Source organism: Pseudophryne corroboree, chromosome 1 (genome assembly GCF_028390025.1).
Source record: "Pseudophryne corroboree isolate aPseCor3 chromosome 1, aPseCor3.hap2, whole genome shotgun sequence".
NCBI lineage: Eukaryota > Metazoa > Chordata > Amphibia > Anura > Myobatrachidae > Pseudophryne > Pseudophryne corroboree.
The window spans coordinates 1,087,980,773-1,088,004,499 of NC_086444.1; the positions used below are offsets into that span (position 1 = coordinate 1,087,980,773).

At 42.7% G+C, this 23,727-nt stretch overlaps 1 protein-coding gene across 2 annotated transcripts in view; it reads left to right on the forward strand.

The window, feature by feature from the left end:
- Nucleotides 1-23,727, forward strand: part of LOC134927206 (uncharacterized) — a 605,974-nt gene that overhangs the window by 363,147 nt on the left and 219,100 nt on the right. For both annotated transcript variants that reach the window (XM_063921361.1, XM_063921370.1), the window contains exon 13: nt 16,441-16,515. In XM_063921361.1, the coding sequence (XP_063777431.1) occupies nt 16,441-16,515 (75 nt within the window). The remainder of the gene's footprint in view (nt 1-16,440; nt 16,516-23,727) is intronic.

Sequence of the window (23,727 nt, forward strand, 5' to 3'; positions counted from 1 at the left end):
ATGCTGGTCGCCGGGAGCCCGACCGCCATACTGAAGACCACGTGTATGTGTATATGTGTATATGTGTATGTGTATATGTGTGTGTGTGTATATGTGTATGTGTATATGTGTGTGTATATGTGTATGTGTATGTGTATGTGTATGTGTATGTGTATGTGTATGTGTATGTGTGTGTATGTGTATGTGTATGTGTATATGTGTATATGTGTATATGTGTATGTGTGTATATGTGTGTGTATATGTGTATATGTATGTGTATATGTGTATATGTATGTGTATATGTGTATGTATGTGTATATGTGTATGTATATGTATGTGTATATGTGTGCATGTGCATGTGCATGTGTATATATATATACACACACACACACACACACACACACACACACACACACACACGTGTATCACGGACCCAGCATATACTGGGTCACCTCAGTCCCCACCCCCGTGATTGGCTCCGCCCAGTTCTGGAAACCCCCCCTTGCAAATCCTGCGTTTGCCACTGGGTTCAATATAGACAAATCTAAGGTAATGCACTTTGGTAGCAAGAACAAACATACTACTTACATACTAAATGTGGAAAAACTAGGGGATTCTGTCCTGGAAAAAGATTTAGGTGTTCACATAGATAACAAACTTAGCAGTAGTACCCAAAGTGGGAATGCAACAAAAAAGGCAAACAAGGTACTGTATTAGCACGCATAAAGCAGGGAATTGATGCAAGGGATGAGAGTGTTATACTTCCATTATACAAATCACTAGTGAGGCCACATCTTGAATACTGTGCATAAGTATGGGGAACAAACTACAAAAAGGATATCCGGGAACTAGAAAAGGTTCAGAGAAGGGCGAACAAATTGATTAAGGGGATGGAGACACTAGAATACTAGGAAAGGCTTACTCGGCTATGCATGTTTACACTGGAAAAAAGGAGATTAAGAGGGGACATGATTAACATTTACAAATATATAAGGGGACAATACACAGAGCTAGCGGGGGGGCTTGTTTTTGGTAAGATCAACACAAAGGACACGTGGATACCCGCTTAGGTTAGAGGAGAGGAGATTTCGCACAGAGACGGAAAGGTTTCTTCACAGTAAGGACAATACGTATTTGGAACTCCCTGCCAGAGAGAATAGTAATGTCGGACTCAGTCACTACTTTTAAGAATGGGCTAGATAAATTCCTAATGGATAAGGATATACAGGTTTATGGTTGGTAAATCTGACATAGTTAAAGAAACAAAAAAATAGGAATATACATAATGGCTAAACATTCACCACAATTAAAATTAGCTTAAAAAAATATTACAGTGTAGGAGATCACTAACAGGTTGAACTCAATAGACAAATTGTCTTTTTTCAACCTCAGAAACTATGGAGGTCATTCCGAGTTGTTCGCTCGCAAGGCGATTTTAGCAGAGTTGCTCACGCTAAGCCGCCGCCTACTGGGAGTGAATCTTTGCATCTTAAAATTGCGAACGACGTATTCGCAATATTGCGATTAGCACACTTCTTAGCAGTTTCAGAGTAGCTTCAGACTTACTCGGCATCTGCGATCAGTTCAGTGCTTGTCGTTCCTGGTTTGACGTCACAAACACACCCAGCGTTCGCCCAGACACTCCCCCGTTTCTCCAGCCACTCCTGCGTTTTTTCTGGAAACAGTAGCGTTTTTTCCCACACGCCCATAAAACGGCCTGTTTCCGCCCAGAAACACCCATTTCCTGGCACACTACGATCGCCTGAGCGATGAAAAAGCCGTGAGTAAAATTCCTAACTTCATAGCAAAATTACTTGGCGCAGTCGCAGTGCGGACATTGCACATGCGCACTAAGCGGAAAATCGCTGCGATGCGATGAAATTTACCGAGCGAACAATTCGGAATGAGGGCCCATGTTACTATGTTACTCACTGACTGACTCATATCTAATTCTCTTACTTACCTATATGTTAGGAAGCTGAAACTTACACTGTATAGGTATTCTACAGATGGGAACTAGGAAAACTACGTACAGTAATTAGAATTTTAATAAACCTCCCCTAAGGGGATGAAAAGGGGGTTGACATAATGACGTCATTACCGATGCGTGGCTTGCGTCGCATAAACGATAATGCCCAAACTGACAATTGGATCAAAATTTGGATTACACCTCCAGTGTGCAGAGTTTAATAAACTACACTAATGGTCCTGTGACTTTTTACCATATCTGCTACAGGTGCTCCTCGGGTAATGCCAAGAATAATGGATTAATATTTACTTACATTAAGACATCTCAAATTTACACCTCTATAGATTTACCAAATGTTTTTACACTAATGTATATGTCCAACCATGAAAATCATAAACTCCTGTGCGAAGAATGGGTAGAACAGCTAGTATGTAAATAAAAGCGAGCTTAGTTTTTCAAGAAGTTGCTTTTTAGGTGCTCAGTACAAGTTCCCCTAATTTGTTGTTAGTACTACAGATGTGTCCACTTAAATCTAGCTACAGTGCACGTTAAATAGCCCTTCTAGTCACGCCATTCCGTGGCGTGACTTGGTAGCACCAAGCGACTTTTGTGCGACTTTTCCAATTAAAATGCGATGCAAATAGGACACACAAGCAACTTTTGCTGCTTAACATGAACTGCAGCGTGCCTATATTTTTTGTGCGACCACAGCTGTACCTGCATACGAAATGCTACGTTACAATGTTTTCCTAGATAACATCCACTGACACTGTAACATAGCATTTTCAATGCAGATACAGCTGTGTTCTCAAAATAATGCTCTAATCTACGCCAACAAATTTGGACGGGACCTGTCAGCTCATTCACACCAGGCATCTCCTGCTGTGTGGCATATTGAGGCAAGATGTTTGAGGACACACCTGTATTCCCAGATACTCTTGAGGTTGCTAATTTTATTTGTACTGTATCAGAGCCGGATTAAGGCTATGTGTTGCCCGGGGCCCCTAATACAGAAGCAGAGATAGATAGATAGATAGATAGATAGATAGATAGATAGATAGATAGAGATAGATAGGGAAAAAGAGGGGAAATTGGCGCCCAGGGATTAGTGTAACCCGTAGAATGTACAGAACCCTATGGGTTTCACAAACATTACTGATTTTAAAACAAAAGCATGAACTGTTCCTTCATAAAAGTTTATTAAAATTTACAAAAACAAAATGACATGTCCATCATGTTACATAGACATTATGATGTAATTTCTCTTATAATGATCCATCAATGAAGTTGGAGGAATGTAAACAATTTTAAACAATATCTTAAATCCTTCCTCATAGGATATTCAGAGATCACATCAAGTAAAAAATCCAACGCGTTTCGTCTAGTGACTAGACTTCATCAGGGGTCTAAAAATCATAAGACAACTAGTCAATATATTATACAGTATTACATAAAATAGAACAATAAAACAATATAATACATGGAACAGTCCAATAACAAAAATGTGCGAGACATGTTGGAACAGAGCTAGAGATGATCAATAGACCATCAACATGATTGAAAACATTCCAAAAATTATAGAAATAACGAAAATCCATTTGTATCTTAGATGCTTGACATACCTTTTGATATTAACATCAATCTAAAAGTACTCAGTCAAGGTGGTCGATCAGAATTGTTCGAAGGGTGACTTCAAAACATCTCTTATAGGTACTGCTGAGGCTTCAAACCGGCCTAATTTTAGAACATAATTGGTTCTTAATTGTAATCTAATAAGTTACTAATTATTATAAAGACCATATGTCTAAGGGAACACATACCTCGTGGATTCAGTATTCAGAATTCATATAATTCCTATAATTAGCCTTCAGAGGAATAGCGGAATCAGCAAATTCATGCCAAAAAGGACCTGGCAAGTTAATCAGTACTAATTAGAATATGCCAGATCTACTTAGGACTAAGAGATAAGAAGAGAGGAGGAGGGAGCTAACCTTAACAGTTTTAACAATTTTCATTAATGTCCCCAATTGGAGGGACACACATGTATCTAGTACATAAATCACAATGTATCCGCCTAATTAGTTAGTATATACTGACATATTTTAAGTGAGGCATCATAATGTTAGTTCAAAACGATACTATTGGGCATATCATCAAGGACCCCAATGGTAAAGGGCTACTACGTACATCAGATTTCACAATCATATAAATATGAATATACTGGGGGTTTTTCAGACAAGACTCATCAAGTACCATAACATACCTCATGGATCAACTATGGGCGTGAAAAGTGGATACGGATATGTTGTCCTTACAGTTTCACACAGGTAAAGACCTAAAGGGTCAAGTAAATAATGGTAATAGATGACTATAAGTAATATAATAATATTATACCAATGTGCAAAAGGACTATTTAGATCCCATACCTATGTGTATATATAATACATCAAAGACCTATGGGATTAGACATTGCTCACAGCATAACAGGTATGTAATGAGACAACCACCTGAATGGTGTTGTTTGTCATCATATAGAGAACACACTACAGTTTGTAGATCATAACAAGATATCAAACCAAAATATCTATATATATATATATATATATATATATATATATTTATATGTATTTTTAAACATAATGTTTACCAATATATAGGTTAATTCAAAAGTCAAGCATCTTTTGAGCCTATTGGTGAAAGTATACATACAAAATCATAAGTTAAATGGAGCCTTTTTCTAAAACACATGAAAGATCCTTACTTTCCCAAGAACAGCCAGTTGTGATCCAATATCCATGCAATGCAGCATGGGAGCTGGATTTGAACTTATATAGGGGAAGTGTTATGACATCACTTCTCTAATTGGACTAATATATACTAAATTAACCTGTGCTTATCTAATATAAATATATACTTTTATTGTTAGTGCAGTTGATTCTGTGTGTAAACATAAAACTTCTGATATGTTTACATAATTTCATATTATGTGAAAAGTGCTATATAAACCTTAATTAGTCCAATTATCCCTAATATAACAATAAAGATTTCAAGTGTGCACCTGAGCTACACCGAGTGACAGTATACCTAACCAATGGGGATAGTGGGGGGCGGGACATACATTGATTTAACAATATAGGGTGAACAATACCTTATTTAAAGGTTTAACCCTATATATTGGTTTGAATACTACGTGTACTATAACAAGCTATCTTAAAAGTGTATGAAAATCAAAATAATTATAAAGATAAGGCCATGGATTTAGTTTGTGTTTACAGTTCTGGTGTTGATCCAGGCTGTTGTGTTGTTTTATACAGTGCTTCCTTAATCAAATATTCTAATAACTATTAGAGATGAGCGCCGGAAATTTTTCGGGTTTTGTGTTTTGGTTTTGGGTTCGGTTCCGCGGCCGTGTTTTGGGTTCGACCGCGTTTTGGCAAAACCTAACCGAATTTTTTTTGTCGGATTCGGGTGTGTTTTGGATTCGGGTGTTTTTTTCCAAAAAACCTAAAAAACAGCTTAAATCATAGAATTTGGGGGTCATTTTGATCCCAAAGTATTATTAACCTCAAAAACCATCATTTCCACTCATTTTCAGTCTATTCTGAATACCTCACACCTCACAATATTATTTTTAGTCCTAAAATTTGCACCGAGGTCGCTGGATGACTAAGCTAAGCGACCCTAGTGGCCGACACAAACACCTGGCCCATCTAGGAGTGGCACTGCAGTGTCACGCAGGATGTCCCTTCCAAAAAACCCTCCCCAAACAGCACATGACGCAAAGAAAAAAAGAGGCGCAATTAGGTAGCTGTGTGAGTAAGATAAGCGACCCTAGTGGCCGACACAAACACCGGGCCCATCTAGGAGTGGCACTGCAGTGTCACGCAGGATGTCCCTTCCAAAAAACCCTCCCCAAACAGCACATGACGCAAAGAAAAAAAGAGGCGCAATGAGGTAGCTGTGTGAGTAAGATAAGCGACCCTAGTGGCCGACACAAACACCGGGCCCATCTAGGAGTGGCACTGCAGTGTCACGCAGGATGTCCCTTCCAAAAAACCCTCCCCAAACAGCACATGACGCAAAGAAAAAAAGAGGCGCAATGAGGTAGCTGTGTGAGTAAGATAAGCGACCCTAGTGGCCGACACAAACACCGGGCCCATCTAGGAGTGTCACTGCAGTGTCACGCAGGATGTCCCTTCCAAAAAACCCTCCCCAAACAGCACATGACGCAAAGAAAAAAAGAGGCGCAATGAGGTAGCTGTGTGAGTAAGATAAGCGACCCTAGTGGCCGACACAAACACCGGGCCCATCTAGGAGTGGCACTGCAGTGTCACGCAGGATGGCCCTTCCAAAAAACACTCCCCAAACAGCACATGACGCAAAGAAAAAAAGAGGCGCAATGAGGTAGCTGTGTGAGTAAGATAAGCGACCCTAGTGGCCGACACAAACACCGGGCCCATCTAGGAGTGGCACTGCAGTGTCACGCAGGATGTCCCTTCCAAAAAACCCTCCCCAAACAGCACATGACGCAAAGGAAAAAAGAGGCGCAATGAGGTAGCTGTGTGAGTAAGATAAGCGACCCTAGTGGCCGACACAAACACCGGGCCCATCTAGGAGTGGCACTGCAGTGTCACGCAGGATGGCCCTTCCAAAAAACCCTCCCCAAACAGCACATGACGCAAAGGAAAAAAGAGGCGCAATGAGGTAGCTGTGTGAGTAAGATAAGCGACACTAGTGGCCGACACAAACACCGGGCCCATCTAGGAGTGGCACTGCAGTGTCACGCAGGATGGCCCTTCCAAAAAATACTCCCCAAACAGCACATGACGCAAAGAAAAATTAAAGAAAAAAGAGGTGCAAGATGGAATTGCCCTTGGGCCCTCCCACCCACCCTTATGTTGTATAAACAGGACATGCACACTTTAACCAACCCATCATTTCAGTGACAGGGTCTGCCACACGACTGTGACTGATATGACGGGTTGGTTTGGACCCCCACCAAAAAAGAAGCAATTAATCTCTCCTTGCACAAACTGGCTCTACAGAGGCAAGATGTCCACCTCATCATCATCCTCCGATATATCACCGTGTACATCCCCCTCCTCACAGATTATCAATTCGTCCCCACTGGAATCCACCATCTCAGCTCCCTGTGTACTTTGTGGAGGCAATTGCTGCTGGTCAATGTCTCCGCGGAGGAATTGATTATAATTCATTTTAATGAACATCATCTTCTCCACATTTTCTGGATGTAACCTCGTACGCCGATTGCTGACAAGGTGAGCGGCGGCACTAAACACTCTTTCGGAGTACACACTTGTGGGAGGGCAACTTAGGTAGAATAAAGCCAGTTTGTGCAAGGGCCTCCAAATTGCCTCTTTTTCCTGCCAGTATAAGTACGGACTGTGTGACGTGCCTACTTGGATGCGGTCACTCATATAATCCTCCACCATTCTTTCAATGTTGAGAGAATCATATGCAGTGACAGTAGACGACATGTCCGTAATCGTTGTCAGGTCCTTCAGTCCGGACCAGATGTCAGCATCAGCAGTCGCTCCAGACTGCCCTGCATCACCGCCAGCGGGTGGGCTCGGAATTCTGAGCCTTTTCCTCGCACCCCCAGTTGCGGGAGAATGTGAAGGAGGAGATGTTGACAGGTCGCGTTCCGCTTGACTTGACAATTTTCTCACCAGCAGGTCTTTCAACCCCAGCAGACTTGTGTCTGCCGGAAAGAGAGATCCAAGGTAGGCTTTAAATCTAGGATCGAGCACGGTGGCCAAAATGTAGTGCTCTGATTTCAACAGATTGACCACCCGTGAATCCTGGTTAAGCGAATTAAGGGCTCCATCCACAAGTCCCACATGCCTAGCGGAATCGCTCCGTGTTAGCTCCTCCTTCAATGTCTCCAGCTTCTTCTGCAAAAGCCTGATGAGGGGAATGACCTGACTCAGGCTGGCAGTGTCTGAACTGACTTCACGTGTGGCAAGTTCAAAGGGCATCAGAACCTTGCACAACGTTGAAATCATTCTCCACTGCGCTTGAGACAGGTGCATTCCACCTCCTATATCGTGCTCAATTGTATAGGCTTGAATGGCCTTTTGCTGCTCCTCCAACCTCTGAAGCATATAGAGGGTTGAATTCCACCTCGTTACCACTTCTTGCTTCAGATGATGGCAGGGCAGGTTCAGTAGTTTTTGGTGGTGCTCCAGTCTTCTGTACGTGGTGCCTGTACGCCGAAAGTGTCCCGCAATTCTTCTGGCCACCGACAGCATCTCTTGCACGCCCCTGTCGTTTTTTAAAAAATTCTGCACCACCAAATTCAAGGTATGTGCAAAACATGGGACGTGCTGGAATTTGCCCATATTTAATGCACACACAATATTGCTGGCGTTGTCCGATGCCACAAATCCACAGGAGAGTCCAATTGGGATAAGCCATTCCGCGATGATCTTCCTCAGTTGCCGTAAGAGGTTTTCAGCTGTGTGCGTATTCTGGAAACCGGTGATACAAAGCGTAGCCTGCCTAGGAAAGAGTTGGCGTTTGCGAGATGCTGCTACTGGTGCCGCCGCTGCTATTCTTGCGGCGGGAGTCCATACATCTACCCAGTGGGCTGTCACAGTCATATAGTCCTGACCCTGCCCTGCTCCACTTGTCCACATGTCCGTGGTTAAGTGGACATTGGGTACAACTGCATTTTTTAGGACACTGGTGAGTCTTTTTCTGACGTCCGTATACATTCTCGGTATCGCCTGCCTAGAGAAGTGGAACCTAGATGGTATTTGGTAACGGGGGCACACTGCCTCAATAAATTGTCTAGTTCCCTGTGAACTAACGGCGGATACCGGACGCACGTCTAACACCAACATAGTTGTCAAGGCCTCAGTTATCCGCTTTGCAGCAGGATGACTGCTGTGATATTTCATCTTCCTCGCAAAGGACTGTTGAACAGTCAATTGCTTACTGGAAGTAGTACAAGTGGGCTTACGACTTCCCCTCTGGGATGACCATCGACTCCCAGCAGCAACAACAGCAGCGCCAGCAGCAGTAGGCGTTACACGCAAGGATGCATCGGAGGAATCCCAGGCAGGAGAGGAATCATCAGAATTGCCAGTGACATGGCCTGCAGGACTATTGGCATTCCTGGGGAAGGAGGAAATTGACACTGAGGGAGTTGGTGGGGTGGTTTGCGTGAGCTTGGTTACAAGAGGAAGGGATTTACTGGTCAGTGGACTGCTTCCGCTGTCGCCCAAAGTTTTTGAACTTGTCACTGACTTATTATGAATGCGCTGCAGGTGACGTATAAGGGAGGATGTTCCGAGGTGGTTAACGTCCTTACCCCTACTTATTACAGCTTGACAAAGGCAACACACGGCTTGACACCTGTTGTCCGCATTTCTGTTGAAATAGTTCCACACCGAAGAGCTGATTTTTTTGGTATTTTCACCAGGCATGTCAGTGGCCATATTCCTCCCACGGACAACAGGTGTCTCCCCGGGTGCCTGACTTAAACAAACCACCTCACCATCAGAATCCTCCTGGTCAATTTCCTCCCCAGCGCCAGCAACACCCATATCCTCCTCATCCTGGTGTACTTCAACACTGACATCTTCAATCTGACTATCAGGAACTGGACTGCGGGTGCTCCTTCCAGCACTTGCAGGGGGCGTGCAAATGGTGGAAGGCGCATGCTCTTCACGTCCAGTGTTGGGAAGGTCAGGCATCGCAACCGACACAATTGGAGTCGGACTCTCCTTGTGGATTTGGGATTTCGAAGAACGCACAGTTCTTTGCGGTGCTACTGCTTTTGCCAGCTTGAGTCTTTTCATTTTTCTAGCGAGAGGCTGAGTGCTTCCATCCTCATGTGAAGCTGAACCACTAGCCATGAACATAGGCCAGGGCCTCAGCCGTTCCTTGCCACTCCGTGTGGTAAATGGCATATTGGCAAGTTTACGCTTCTCCTCCGACAATTTTATTTTAGGTTTTGGAGTCCTTTTTTTACTGATATTTGGTTTTTTGGATTTGACATGCTCTGTACTATGACATTGGGCATCGGCCTTGGCAGACGACGTTGCTGGCATTTCATCGTCTCGGCCATGACTAGTGGCAGCAGCTTCAGCACGAGGTGGAAGTGGATCTTGATCTTTCCCTAATTTTGGAACCTCAACATTTTTGTTCTCCATATTTTAATAGGCACAACTAAAAGGCACCTCAGGTAAACAATGGAGATGGATGGATACTAGTATACAATTATGGATGGACTGCCGAGTGCCGACACAGAGGTAGCTACAGCCGTGGACTACCGTACTGTGTCTGCTGCTAATATAGACTGGTTGATAATGAGATGTAGTATGTATAAAGAAGAAAGAAAAAAAAAAACACGGGTAGGTGGTATACAATTATGGATGGACTGCCGAGTGCCGACACAGAGGTAGCTACAGCCGTGGACTACCGTACTGTGTCTGCTGCTAATATAGACTGGTTGATAATGAGATGTAGTATGTATAAAGAAGAAAGAAAAAAAAACCACGGGTAGGTGGTATACAATTATGGATGGACTGCCGAGTGCCGACACAGAGGTAGCTACAGCCGTGGACTACCGTACTGTGTCTGCTGCTAATATAGACTGGTTGATAATGAGATGTAGTATGTATAAAGAAGAAAGAAAAAAAAACCACGGGTAGGTGGTATACAATTATGGATGGACTGCCGAGTGCCGACACAGAGGTAGCTACAGCCGTGGACTACCGTACTGTGTCTGCTGCTAATATAGACTAGTTGATAATGAGATGTAGTATGTATAAAGAAGAAAGAAAAAAAAAACAAGGGTAGGTGGTATACAATTATGGACGGACTGCCGAGTGCCGACACAGAGGTAGCTACAGCCGTGGACTACCGTACTGTGTCTGCTGCTAATATAGACTGGTTGATAATGAGATGTAGTATGTATAAAGAAGAAAGAAAAAAAAACCACGGATAGGTGGTATACAATTATGGATGGACTGCCGAGTGCCGACACAGAGGTAGCTACAGCCGTGGACTACCGTACTGTGTCTGCTGCTAATATAGACTGGTTGATAATGAGATGTAGTATGTATAAAGAAGAAAGGAAAAAAAAACCACGGGTAGGTGGTATACAATTATGGATGGACTGCCGAGTGCCGACACAGAGGTAGCTACAGCCGTGGACTACCATACTGTGTCTGCTGCTAATATAGACTGGTTGATAATGAGATGTAGTATGTATAAAGAAGAAAGAAAAAAAAAACCAAGGGTAGGTGGTATACAATTATGGACGGACTGCCGAGTGCCGACACAGAGGTAGCTACAGCCATGGACTACCGTACTGTGTCTGCTGCTAATATAGACTGGTTGATAATGAGATGTAGTATGTATAAAGAAGAAAGAAAAAAAAACCACGGGTAGGTGGTATACAATTATGGACGGACTGCCGAGTGCCGACACAGAGGTTGCTACAGCCGTGGACTACCGTACTGTGTCTGCTGCTAATATAGACTGGTTGATAATGAGATGTAGTATGTATAAAGAAGAAAGAAAAAAAAACCACGGGTAGGTGGTATACAATTATGGATGGACTGCCGAGTGCCGACACAGAGGTAGCTACAGCCGTGGACTACCGTACTGTGTCTGCTGCTAATATAGACTGGTTGATAATGAGATGTAGTATGTATAAAGAAGAAAGAAAAAAAAAACCACGGGTAGGTGGTATACAATTATGGATGGACTGCCGAGTGCCGACACAGAGGTAGCTACAGCCGTGGACTACCGTACTGTGTCTGCTGCTAATATAGACTGGTTGATAATGAGATGTAGTATGTATAAAGAAGAAAGAAAAAAAAACCACGGGTAGGTGGTATACAATTATGGACGGACTGCCGAGTGCCGACACAGAGGTAGCTACAGCCGTGGACTACCGTACTGTGTCTGCTGCTAATATAGACTGGTTGATAATGAGATGTAGTATGTATAAAGAAGAAAGAAAAAAAAACCACGGGTAGGTGGTATACAATTATGGACGGACTGCCGAGTGCCGGCACAGAGGTAGCTACAGCCGTGGACTACCGTACTGTGTCTGCTGCTAATATAGACTGGTTGATAATGAGATGTAGTATGTATAAAGAAGAAAGAAAAAAAAACCACGGGTAGGTGGTATACAATTATGGATGGACTGCCGAGTGCCGACACAGAGGTAGCTACAGCCGTGGACTACCGTACTGTGTCTGCTGCTAATATAGACTGGTTGATAATGAGATGTAGTATGTATAAAGAAGAAAGAAAAAAAAAACCACGGGTAGGTGGTATACAATTATGGATGGACTGCCGAGTGCCGACACAGAGGTAGCTACAGCCGTGGACTACCGTACTGTGTCTGCTGCTAATATAGACTGGTTGATAATGAGATGTAGTATGTATAAAGAAGAAAGAAAAAAAAACCACGGGTAGGTGGTATACAATTATGGACGGACTGCCGAGTGCCGACACAGAGGTAGCTACAGCCGTGGACTACCGTACTGTGTCTGCTGCTAATATAGACTGGTTGATAATGAGATGTAGTATGTATAAAGAAGAAAGAAAGAAAACCACGGGTAGGTGGTATACAATTATGGACGGACTGCTGAGTGCCGACACAGAGGTAGCTACAGCCGTGGACTACCGTACTGTGTCTGCTGCTAATATAGACTGGTTGATAATGAGATGTAGTATGTATAAAGAAGAAAGAAAAAAAAAACCACGGGTAGGTGGTATACAATTATGGACGGACTGCCGAGTGCCGACACAGAGGTAGCTACAGCCGTGGACTACCGTACTGTGTCTGCTGCTAATATAGACTGGATTATAATGAGATGTAGTATGTATAAAGAAGAAAGAAAGAAAAACCCACGGGTAGGTTGTATACAATTATGGATGGACTGCCGAGTGCCGACACAGAGGTAGCTACAGCCGTGGACTACCGTACTGTGTCTGCTGCTAATATAGACTGGATGATAATGAGATGTAGTATGTATAAAGAAGAAAGAAAAAAAAACCACGGGTAGGTGGTATACAATTATGGATGGACTGCCGAGTGCCGACACAGAGGTAGCTACAGCCGTGGACTACCGTACTGTGTCTGCTGCTAATATAGACTGGTTGATAATGAGATGTAGTATGTATAAAGAAGAAAGAAAAAAAAACCACGGGTAGGTGGTGGTATACAATTATGGATGGACTGCCGAGTGCCGACACAGAGATAGCTACAGCCGTGGACTACCGTACTGTACTGTGTCTGCTGCTAATATAGACTGGATGATAATGAGATGTAGTATGTATAAAGAAGAAAGAAAAAAAAAACCACGGGTAGGTGGTATACAATTATGGATGGACTGCCGAGTGCCGACACAGAGGTAGCTACAGCCGTGAACTACCGTACTGTGTCTGCTGCTAGTATAGACTGGATGATAAATAATGATATAAAAAATATATATATATCACTACTGCAGCCGGACAGGTATATATTATATAATGACGGACCTGCTGGACACTGTCTGTCAGCAGAATGAGTTTTTTATAGAATAAAAAAACACCACACAAGTCACACGACGAGTGTTTAACTTTTTCAGGCAGACAATCACAATATAGTATACTATACTGGTGGTCAGTGTGGTCAGGTCACTGGTCAGTCACACTGGCAGTGGCACTCTGGCAGCAAAAGTGTGCACTGTTTAATATGTCCTCCTGGCTCCTGCTATAACCTATAACTGCTCCCCAGTCTCCCCCACAATTAAGCTGTGTGAGCACAGTCAGATATTATACATAGATGATGCAGCACACTGGGCTGAGCACAGATATGGTATGTGACTGAGTCACTGTGTATCGTTTTTTTCAGGCAGAGAACGGATTATATTAAATAATAATAAAACTGCACTGGTGGTCACTGGTCAGTCACTAGTATAACTAACTACTATCAGCAAAATTCTGCACTCTCTGAGTACTTCTCCTAAGCTCCAGTAAATGAAGTGTCTCACTCTCACTCTCCTATCTATTTCTAAACGGAGAGGACGCCAGCCACGTCCTCTCCCTATCAATCTCAATGCACGTGTGAAAATGGCGGCGACGCGCGGCTCCTTATATAGAATCCGAGTCTCGCGATAGAATCCGAGCCTCGCGAGAATCCGACAGCGTGATGATGACGTTCGGGCGCGCTCGGGTTAACCGAGCAAGGCGGGAAGATCCGAGTCGCTCGGACCCGTGTAAAAAAACATGAAGTTCGGGCGGGTTCGGATTCAGAGGAACCGAACCCGCTCATCTCTAATAACTATCACATTTTAAATCAGTGCTGACAGTAACTTGTGGCTCAATCTAATTCATATTATAAAGAGAAAGGCTCCATTTGTACAGAATGAGTACAGTATATGTTTTTTTTTTTTTTTTGGGCAATGTGAACATATACAATTTTGCATTGCCCCCTAACATGATGTTATTTCTAACTATCGTCATTATTCAAAAACTCAGCATTCTAAACACTGTGTTAACTAATTAGTAACATATTGACCCAGTCACACTACGTTGCTATATACAATAGGTGGGGGGGAGGGTGAGGGGAAGACAGAGCCGGTAAAATGAAAAAGGAGAAAAAGGGAGAAGACAAGGTTTGTCCTATGGGGGACAAGACGTGATATTTTTCTATATATATATCTTTATCAATATAGAAATGTATATGAATGTGTATATATGTATATGCATGTGTGTGTATGTATATATATATATATATATATATATATACAGACACACACACACACATATATATATATATATACATATATATATACACACACATATATATATATGTGTGTGTCTGTGTGTGTGTGTATATATATATATGTGTGTGTGTGTGTGTGTGTGTGTGTGTGTGTGTGTGTGTGTGTGTGTGTGTGTGTGTGTGTGTGTGTGCATATATATATATATATGTGTGTGTGTGTGTGTGTGTGTGTGTATGTATATATATATATATATATATATATGTGTGTGTGTGTATATATATATATATATATATATTTCACATACATGCACCCACACACAGATATAGACAAATAAATATACACAAACATATGTACACATATATAAATACACTCTATCAGATCCATCATAATACATCCAGCGCCAGCCTTACTTTTTGCTGGCAGGTTGCTTTGTCACAGTAGACAGGAGAGTGAGAGATCACTCTTCTCTGTCTCCTCTAAGCCACTCACGGCTGATCCACACACTGCCAGTGTCCTGCAGCCTGCACGCTCAGCCAATAATGACTGAGCCGCAGGCTGCTACTTTACACGGTATTGGACAGCTGAGCCGTCGCTCAGCTGTCCTGTACTGTCAGATGGCCTTGGCGCCGGCGCCGCGGCTGTTAGGTTGCCACGGCAACCAAAGGGGAGACGGAAGCACCGCAGATCGGTAAGAGCTCAGATCTGTGGCGGGGGGCCCTTTTAGGAAGGGGGGCCTGGGGTACTTAACCCCATGGCACCCCTCTTAATCCGGCTCTGTACTGTATGCCTTGTTTCTGTCCGTTGCTGGTTGTGGCAACCTATTCAAAAGATGCTTGCACTTTGTCCAGTTGAACAATTATTAGTACAGGGCTGTGATGTCAGTTGTTAGGTCTTCCACGACACTGTTTTGAATATCTACCATGTATACCTGTAAACGGTTATGGCATACAACGTACAGTATGTATACCCCTCCTCACTCAGCCCATTGCCATACCTTATTGTGGGCCTAATATATTAAGCCTTAAATACATTTGGGCCACAGTGTGTTATGTATCCTTTTGCTAGCACCCACTGTTTTTCTGTCATTGTTTTAAGGACGTAAATGTATAAAGGTTGATTTACAGTTAGCATAGTACAATCAAAGGGGGAATACAATTGTTTGAAAAGTCAGTTGGGTGTCTGTTTTTTCCTATCTAATTGACAGGAAAGAACAGACACCCAACTGACTTTTCAAACAATTGAATATCCCCCAAAGAGACACTGAAACCATCCTAAAATGAGGCATTTAGAGATTCTTCCAAGGAATATGCATAACTAGTCGGGTTCTGTATGGTATACCGGCAGTCAGGCTCCCGGCGACCAGCATACCGGCCCCGGGAGCCCGACCGCCGGCTTACCGACAATGTGGCGAGCGCAAATGAGCCCCTTGCGGGCTCGCTGCGCTCACCATGCTACGGTGGCGCGCTACGCTATTTTATTCTCCCTCCAGGAGAATAAGTGTCGGTATGCCGGCTGTCGGGATTCCGGCACCGGTATACTATGCGCCGGGATCCCGTGAGTCAGCATACTGAAGACCACCCTAACTAGTCTATGACTCTTACCTAGGCTGCCATCTCAATGGCATCTAAAGCCAAACTACAGTACATCACCTTTCCAGCTCTTAGCTATGACTAAAACCGTATAACATGTTGCTGCTAACACCATACGAAGATAATGTTTTTTTCTCATTTTTAGGATTCCTTTCATGAAGAATACATTTTTACATCATACATCTTGCCAGTCCTGCATACTTCAATCCTTGCACAAAAGGTACGGTATGCATTTCTATTTTGTTTAAATTTAGTATGTATATTTTTATTTATATAGCACTACTGGGTATGCAGAGACTTACAACTGTACAAGTACAGGGATAGTTATGCGTAATAAAGAAACACTAGCCCATTGACAGGAATATAAATGAACATAAGCAAAATATACACTATGTAGACAAAAGTGATTGAACACTGACAGTAAATAGATCAATGAGATTCTATTGACACCAGTACTTTGTAGGTGCACCACGTGCAGTGATTATGGCAGACTCCCTTCTTGGCAAACTGACCACAAGCTCCTGGACAACAGCTGGCTGTATGGTTTGCCATTCCGCCTTAAGCCCCAGAGGTTCTCAATGGAGTTAAGATCTGGACTCTGAGCTGGCCAGTCCGTCCGGGTTCCCAAATTTTCATTTGTCGTTTCCAAAGAACTGTCACTATTTAGGGAACACAGAGTTATTTAGGGAACACAGAGTTATCGAGAACATCCCTATACTTTTCAGAGCTAATGTGACCATGCATCACAACCAGTGGACCCATGCCAAACCAGCTGAAACAGCCCCACGGCGTAACACCACCACTTCATGCTTTACTGTTGGTACTGTACACTCTGGCATTAGATGTTCTCCTGGCAATCACCAAACCCAAACAAATCCATCTGATCTGAAAAGTGTAAACTGATCCGTCACTACACTTGCAACCATTGTTCCACTGTCCAGTTTTTGCGCTTTTTACACCATCGTAAGCGCTGGGCTGCATTCTTCTGTGTGTTTAGAGGTTTATGAGCTGCTGCAACCATAAAATCCAAGTGCATGGGCCTCCCTACAAAATGTTCTTGTTGAAACAGGCACATTAATGGCAATTTGGAATTCGTGTGCAATGGTATGCATGGGAAGACCTCTGTTCTTTTACAGCTGCCTGGTTAGCACTCAACTGTCCCTGGGTTGCAGTGGGGGGTCTTCCTGCAATGACCATTTCACTTGTGCGAGGGTGTCCAATCGCTTTTGTCTACAAAGTGTATGTCCCTGTACAACAAGCTTATGGTGTGTTTAGGATTATAGTATAACAAACAAAGACACAATACAATGATAAATACTTACTGTTAGGCCACACCACTCATTTCATAGATCTTCCTCTCTTAGATTTGCAGTTGGTAAAAGTATGTAAGTATAAATTGGGTGAAATGCAATGAATATATCAAGCTATATATCAATAACTTCTATGTTTCAGTCAGCAAACATTAAGGTGAAAAAAGGAATATTTTAGTCTGACAGTACATTTGTAAGCAAGGAGACAGAACATAAGAAACAGGAAAAAGTTTTTTACACATGATACCATAATGTTGTACATAGACATAAAGCAAATCAGCTGCAAATGATAGTTGGGAGAGAGCAATAGTACTATGTTTAAAGAGATTAAGGGGGGAGATTTATCAAGCCTTTTTAGGCTTACTACTTTTTTATTTTCAGATTCCTCATGCCCCTTTGAATGCCTCAGTGCTCCATTGTACACCTTTATATGCCTCAGTGCCTCATTATATCCATACATACAGTATGTCTCAGTGCCCTATCATGCCTCTTTCTATGACTCAGTGTCCTATCATGCCCCATTACGTACCAGACCAGAGTCTCCCAATGCTCCTTTATATGCCTCACATCTGTTTTGTGTTCCTTTATAATACTTAGAGCCCCCTCATGATCCTATAAATGCCATCCCAGAGTCCCTATATGCCTCAAAGCCCTCTCATCCCCATTTATATGCCTCAGAGTCTCCTTGCCCCACTTTTTATGCCCCAAAGTCCCCTCATACACCTTTGTGTCTCAGAGCCCCTTCTTGCCATTATATAGGACTTGCCCTCTATATGCCAGTCATGTACACCCATGAATTATATTTCCAATGTCATTGCAAGAATAGAGTGCCCACCAACCCCTCCCCAGGTCTGAGCCATCCCCCAGATCACTTGCCTGGCCCAGAGCATTATCTTACTTAATTCTTCCTGTCCACCCTGTATAAGCACATACAGACATATAAGCCCCCTCTAACCCTGTGAGCAAAAAGCTAACTACCCCCTTCTATGTATCTTCTCATGACTACAGCATGTGTGCCATGATGTAGTTACTCCATTGTACCCATGTACTCACAGACTCTGCAGCTACCTGATCACATACATTATGCCTACTGCTGGTTACCCCAAGACTTCTAAAGAGGTTAAGTGGACGTGTTTCCCATAGTAACCAATCAGATTCTAGCTACTATCTAGTACAGTCTATAAAAAGATAGCTACAATGTGATTGGTTTCTATGGGTAACACCTCCACTTGTCCTCATTAGAAGGTTTGATAGCTGTCCCCCTAAGTCTGATATCCTATGGGTATTTCTAATGTACCCTGCTTATTTCTTATGCTAGGGATCGAATATATTAGGCAGGTTTTTGTCATTGCGATCTAAGTTGAAATATCCAGCTTATTATCTTTATTTCTGTCTTTGTGATACATGTTTTACCCTCCCCAGGAGGGACACAGTGCTCTGCTCCTGGACTTCCCTCTTAATTTATGAGAGAAATCACCTGTGCTGAAACACCATTCTTATCCGTTAACCTGTTTAACACCGGTGCAGACAATCATATATTAAGAAAAAAGTCCAGAAGCAGAGCATTCTGTCCCTCCTGGAGAGGGTCATGTTGGGAGGTATGAAACTACCAACCAACCAGCTCCTGCCATTTTTCAAACACAGCTTGTAACATGGCAGTTAGGAGCTGATTGTTAGAAATATCTCTCCAAGGCTTAGTAAATAGACCCTTTAGTTACAGTATATGCCTTCAATGTGCTTTCTGTACTTTTCCTCCTATGACTCAAATAATTATAAATAAATATACGTAGGATCTTTTTGAAAGCAGCAGTCAAATTTTAAACAAATTTAAATTTTCATAGTCCTACAACCAATATACTGTACAACAAGATATATGCTCCAAGGAACTGTAATGTGATGCATAGTCTAACTGAAGATGGTCTAAACCAGTGGTTCTCAAACTGTGCTGTAGCACCATGGGGTGATGCGAGACACTTCCTGGGATGCCTCGGGTTGGTGGTCCAGGACCAATTAAAATTATTTATGGTCTATGTAATAGGCAAAACTAGTGCTAGTGGCTGTCACTAATAAAATATGTGGGCATACATAAGCAAATCTTGTCCCTCCCCACACAATTGACCCTAAGGATAACATTTAAACACAATTTGCTAAATTTAACATTTCTTTCTAAATTTCTCAATAAGAAACTTTTGGTCTAGGAAATCTGTGAAACAAATTTTGATGCTCTAGGGCACAGTGATCCAAAAATGTTTGAGAAAAACCACTGATCTAAACACCTAAAAATGACTACTTGTTAACTAGAAATCAGAATGCAGTATGGGGCCTATTTAGTATTGGCATCAATAGGAAAATAATTTCATTGCAATTTACCCTGCGACACTGACTGCCAACAGTAAGAGGAGAGTTATCGCTTAACCAGACAGCTCTGATCCCCTCTATACATTTATAGGGCACTTCTCTTTATGATAAATAGGCCTCTTAGGGCCTAATTCAGACCTGATCGGTACTGTGCAGTGGCAAACGCAGGATTTGCATGGGGGGTTTCCAGAACTGGGCGGAGCCAATCACGGGGGTGGGGACTGAGGTGACCCAGTATATGCTGCGTCCGTAAAACTAGTGTGTCTGTGTGTGTGTGTATATATATATATATATTGAGTCCTGTTGGAGAAAGAGCGCTATATAAATAAAATAATTATTATTAATTATTATTATTATTATTATTATTATTATACATATATCTACACATATATATATATATATATATATATATATACATACACACACACACACACATATACACATATACATAGCATATTAAACATGCATACATACATATATATATATATATATATATATGTTTACATACACATACAGTACATATATATATATATATATATATATATATATATATACACACACTGTGCCGGAGCATGGCTGTCTTAGGCTTGTGATTTGCCTCTGCCTGATTGACAGGCAGAGGCAGTCTCTGGGCAGAAGGGGGCGGGACAGCGGCATTTGCCCGCCATTTAGGGGGCGTGGTCGGCCAATGCAGGCATGGCCGGACCGTGCCGGGGGTGGGCCGCGGCGGCGGATGCGTGATGTCACACATAGCCAATGCGACCCGAGCAGCGACGAGTAACTCCCGGCCAGCGCGCAGGAGCTGCGCTGGCTGGGAGCTACTCCTAAAGTACAAAAGCATCACCGCTGTGCGGTGCTTTTGTATTTCTGCAGGGGGGGGGGGAGGTTGTCGGGCCTGTGTGCCTAATCATAGATGTGCTAAATTTAGCACATATACGATCACGTCTGAATTAGGCCCTTGGTCACCTAATGATATCATGGTTTCCTATTAACTACATACATCAGTTGATATTTTCATTTTCCTATAAACTGAATGTGGTATGGTGTAGGTATCAATATTCCCATATTTATGTGAAGCATTGCTTATATAAACCCATTGGTTCAAATGAAGTATACAACTACATTTATATCAATTAGCCTTACAATAAGTTCAGCCATTATGTAATATCTCCTCTCAAACTATTTTATTTATCAAATTTAATACCAAAATCTCTGCGAGCAGTCTAATTAAATTACTTATCCTCCCTTGGCGCAATATAGAAACATCTGTCAGCTTGGGGCAGTTTGATTGGTAGATTATTCCAGTTATTTACCCATCAGTTTGTAGAGAGCTCTTCACTCTTAATGAATGTCCTATGTCACTCACAAACCAGGACAATAATACACTGTAAATATAATGCCCAAAATTTTGTTTTAAAAATATTTTATGCAGTGGAACAGTACTTTATAATGATCTAAGCTAGCAGTCAATACTAGGTGATTGCTCTGCCAATCCACACCTTTACACACCCCTGGAACTATATGAAACTGGTTCCTGACTTTTGCTTGCTTTCCGACTGCTCTGCTCCTTGACTGAATTAAAATCAGAATCAGCTTTATTGGCCACGTGTACTCATGTACACTAGAAATTTTTTGCGGTACAGTGCATCGACAAGCTGCAACATGAAGGAGGAATACATAGCATAAGAAGGGAAAAAAAATGTATCATACAATACAAACATTACACATACAGCATGAATTCATACTGCACATAGCAATTGTACGATTACGATAGACTCGACATATTAGACATATTATACATGCTAGATTTTTTTATATATTGTTCAGCTGGTGGACAGCTAGTGGTAAAAAGCTTTTAATGGATCTGATCAACTTCCCGGGAATGGACACAGAGCGTCTGCCTGATGGAAGCGGTTCAAACAGTTTGTGACATGGGTGCTGCATACCTGCCACGATTTTCTCAGCTTGCTTCCTGACCCTTGACTGGTATAATTCCTGGACGAGAGGGAGGTCAACGCCAATGATCTTTTCAGCTGTCTTCACCACCCTTTGCAGCCTATATCTGTCACTCTCATTGTCAGCTCCATACCAGACTGTGTTCGAGGAACATAGAACTGATACTACGATCGCTGTGTAGAAGATGAGCAGCAGCTTCTGCGGGATGTTGAATTTCCTGAGTTGCCTCAGAAAGAACATCAGCTGCTGTGCCTTCTTTACGACAGTACTTATATTGGGTCCCCATTTGAGGTCTCTGGAAATTTTTGACCCTAGGAATTTGAAGGAGTCGACCCATGAAACCATGCTGTTGGCTATTACGAGTGGTTGCATGGCATTGGGTTTCCTTCTGAAGTCCACCACCATCTCAACTGTTTTAAAGGGATTTAGGTCAAGGTTATTCCTGTCGCACCACTGCGTTAGCTGTTCCACTTCACGTTTGTATGCAGATTTGTCTTCGTCCTTTATTAAGCCAATGACGGTGGTGTCGTCTGCAAATTTTTAAATTTTTACTGATTGCTCGACCGAGGTGCAGTCATTGGTGTATATAGAGAGAAGAGCACGGGGGAGAGGACATATCCATTAGGGGCCCACATGCTGATCATGCACCCACTAGAGGGACATGATAGAAACTTTCAAATATATGAAGGGTTTTAACAAAGTCCAGGAGGGAAACATTCTCCAAATGAAGAGAAGCAATAGGACACGAGGACATGCACTGAGACTGGAGGGGAGGGAGGTTCAGGGGAAATTTGCGGAAAAATTATTTCACAGAAAGGGTAGTGGACAAGTGGAATAGCCTCCCATCAGAGGTGGTAGAGGCTAAGACAGTAGAGCAATTTAAACATGCATGGGATAGACATAAGGATATCCTTACAAAGAAATAAGGATCAAATAAGGTTAGTGATAAAAAAATAATATAACAAAAAAAATAATAATAAGGGGCAGACTAGATGGGCCAAGTGGTTCTTATCTGCCGACAAATTCTATGTTTCTATGTTTAGACGTGAATGACCTGGCTTTCCTTGCTGTCAGGAAGTCGATCATCCAGAATCATGTTGATTTTGGGTCCCCTAAGAAGAGGTGTTTGGCTTGCAGGATACTGGGGAAGATTGTGTTGAATGCTGAACTGAGGTTGACAAATAGGACTCTCGCATAAGAGCCCGGTTGGTCTAGGTGATGTAGGATGTAGTGCAGCTCCAAGTAAACTGCGTCATCGACACTTCTGTTTGCTTGGTATGCGAACTGCAAGGGGTCGAGGTGGGTGTTAGTCGCTTCTCTCAGGTGGTTCAGCACTAGCCGTTCAAACACTTCCATTGCCAGTTAGTGCGATCAGCCTGTAGTCGTTTAGGTCTTTTGCAGCTGCACTCTTTGGAATTGTTGAACATTTAAAGCAGGAGGGAACCTTTCACGTCTCCAGTGAGGTGTTGAAGATCCTGGGGAAGATGGGTGCGAGCTGAACAGCACAGTTCTTTAGAGCAGATGCAATACTCTGTCCAGGGATACTTCGATTTATGTCAAGAATTAGCATTTTGCATCACGTCACTTACCGGTGCTCTGATGTGCTGGCCTCCGGAGGTCACATCCTCAGCCTGGCAGTATGTTCCAAGATTGCCTGCAATGTGCAGAGACTCTCTCCAGTGTGTACCCCACTTGCCATACAGCAGGGCTGGCCAAACCGGTCCTCGAGATCTGCCAACAGTTGATGTTTTCCAGGCCTCCGGGAGATCTGTAGAATTGTCAGTTAGGAATGAATGCAGCACATCGTA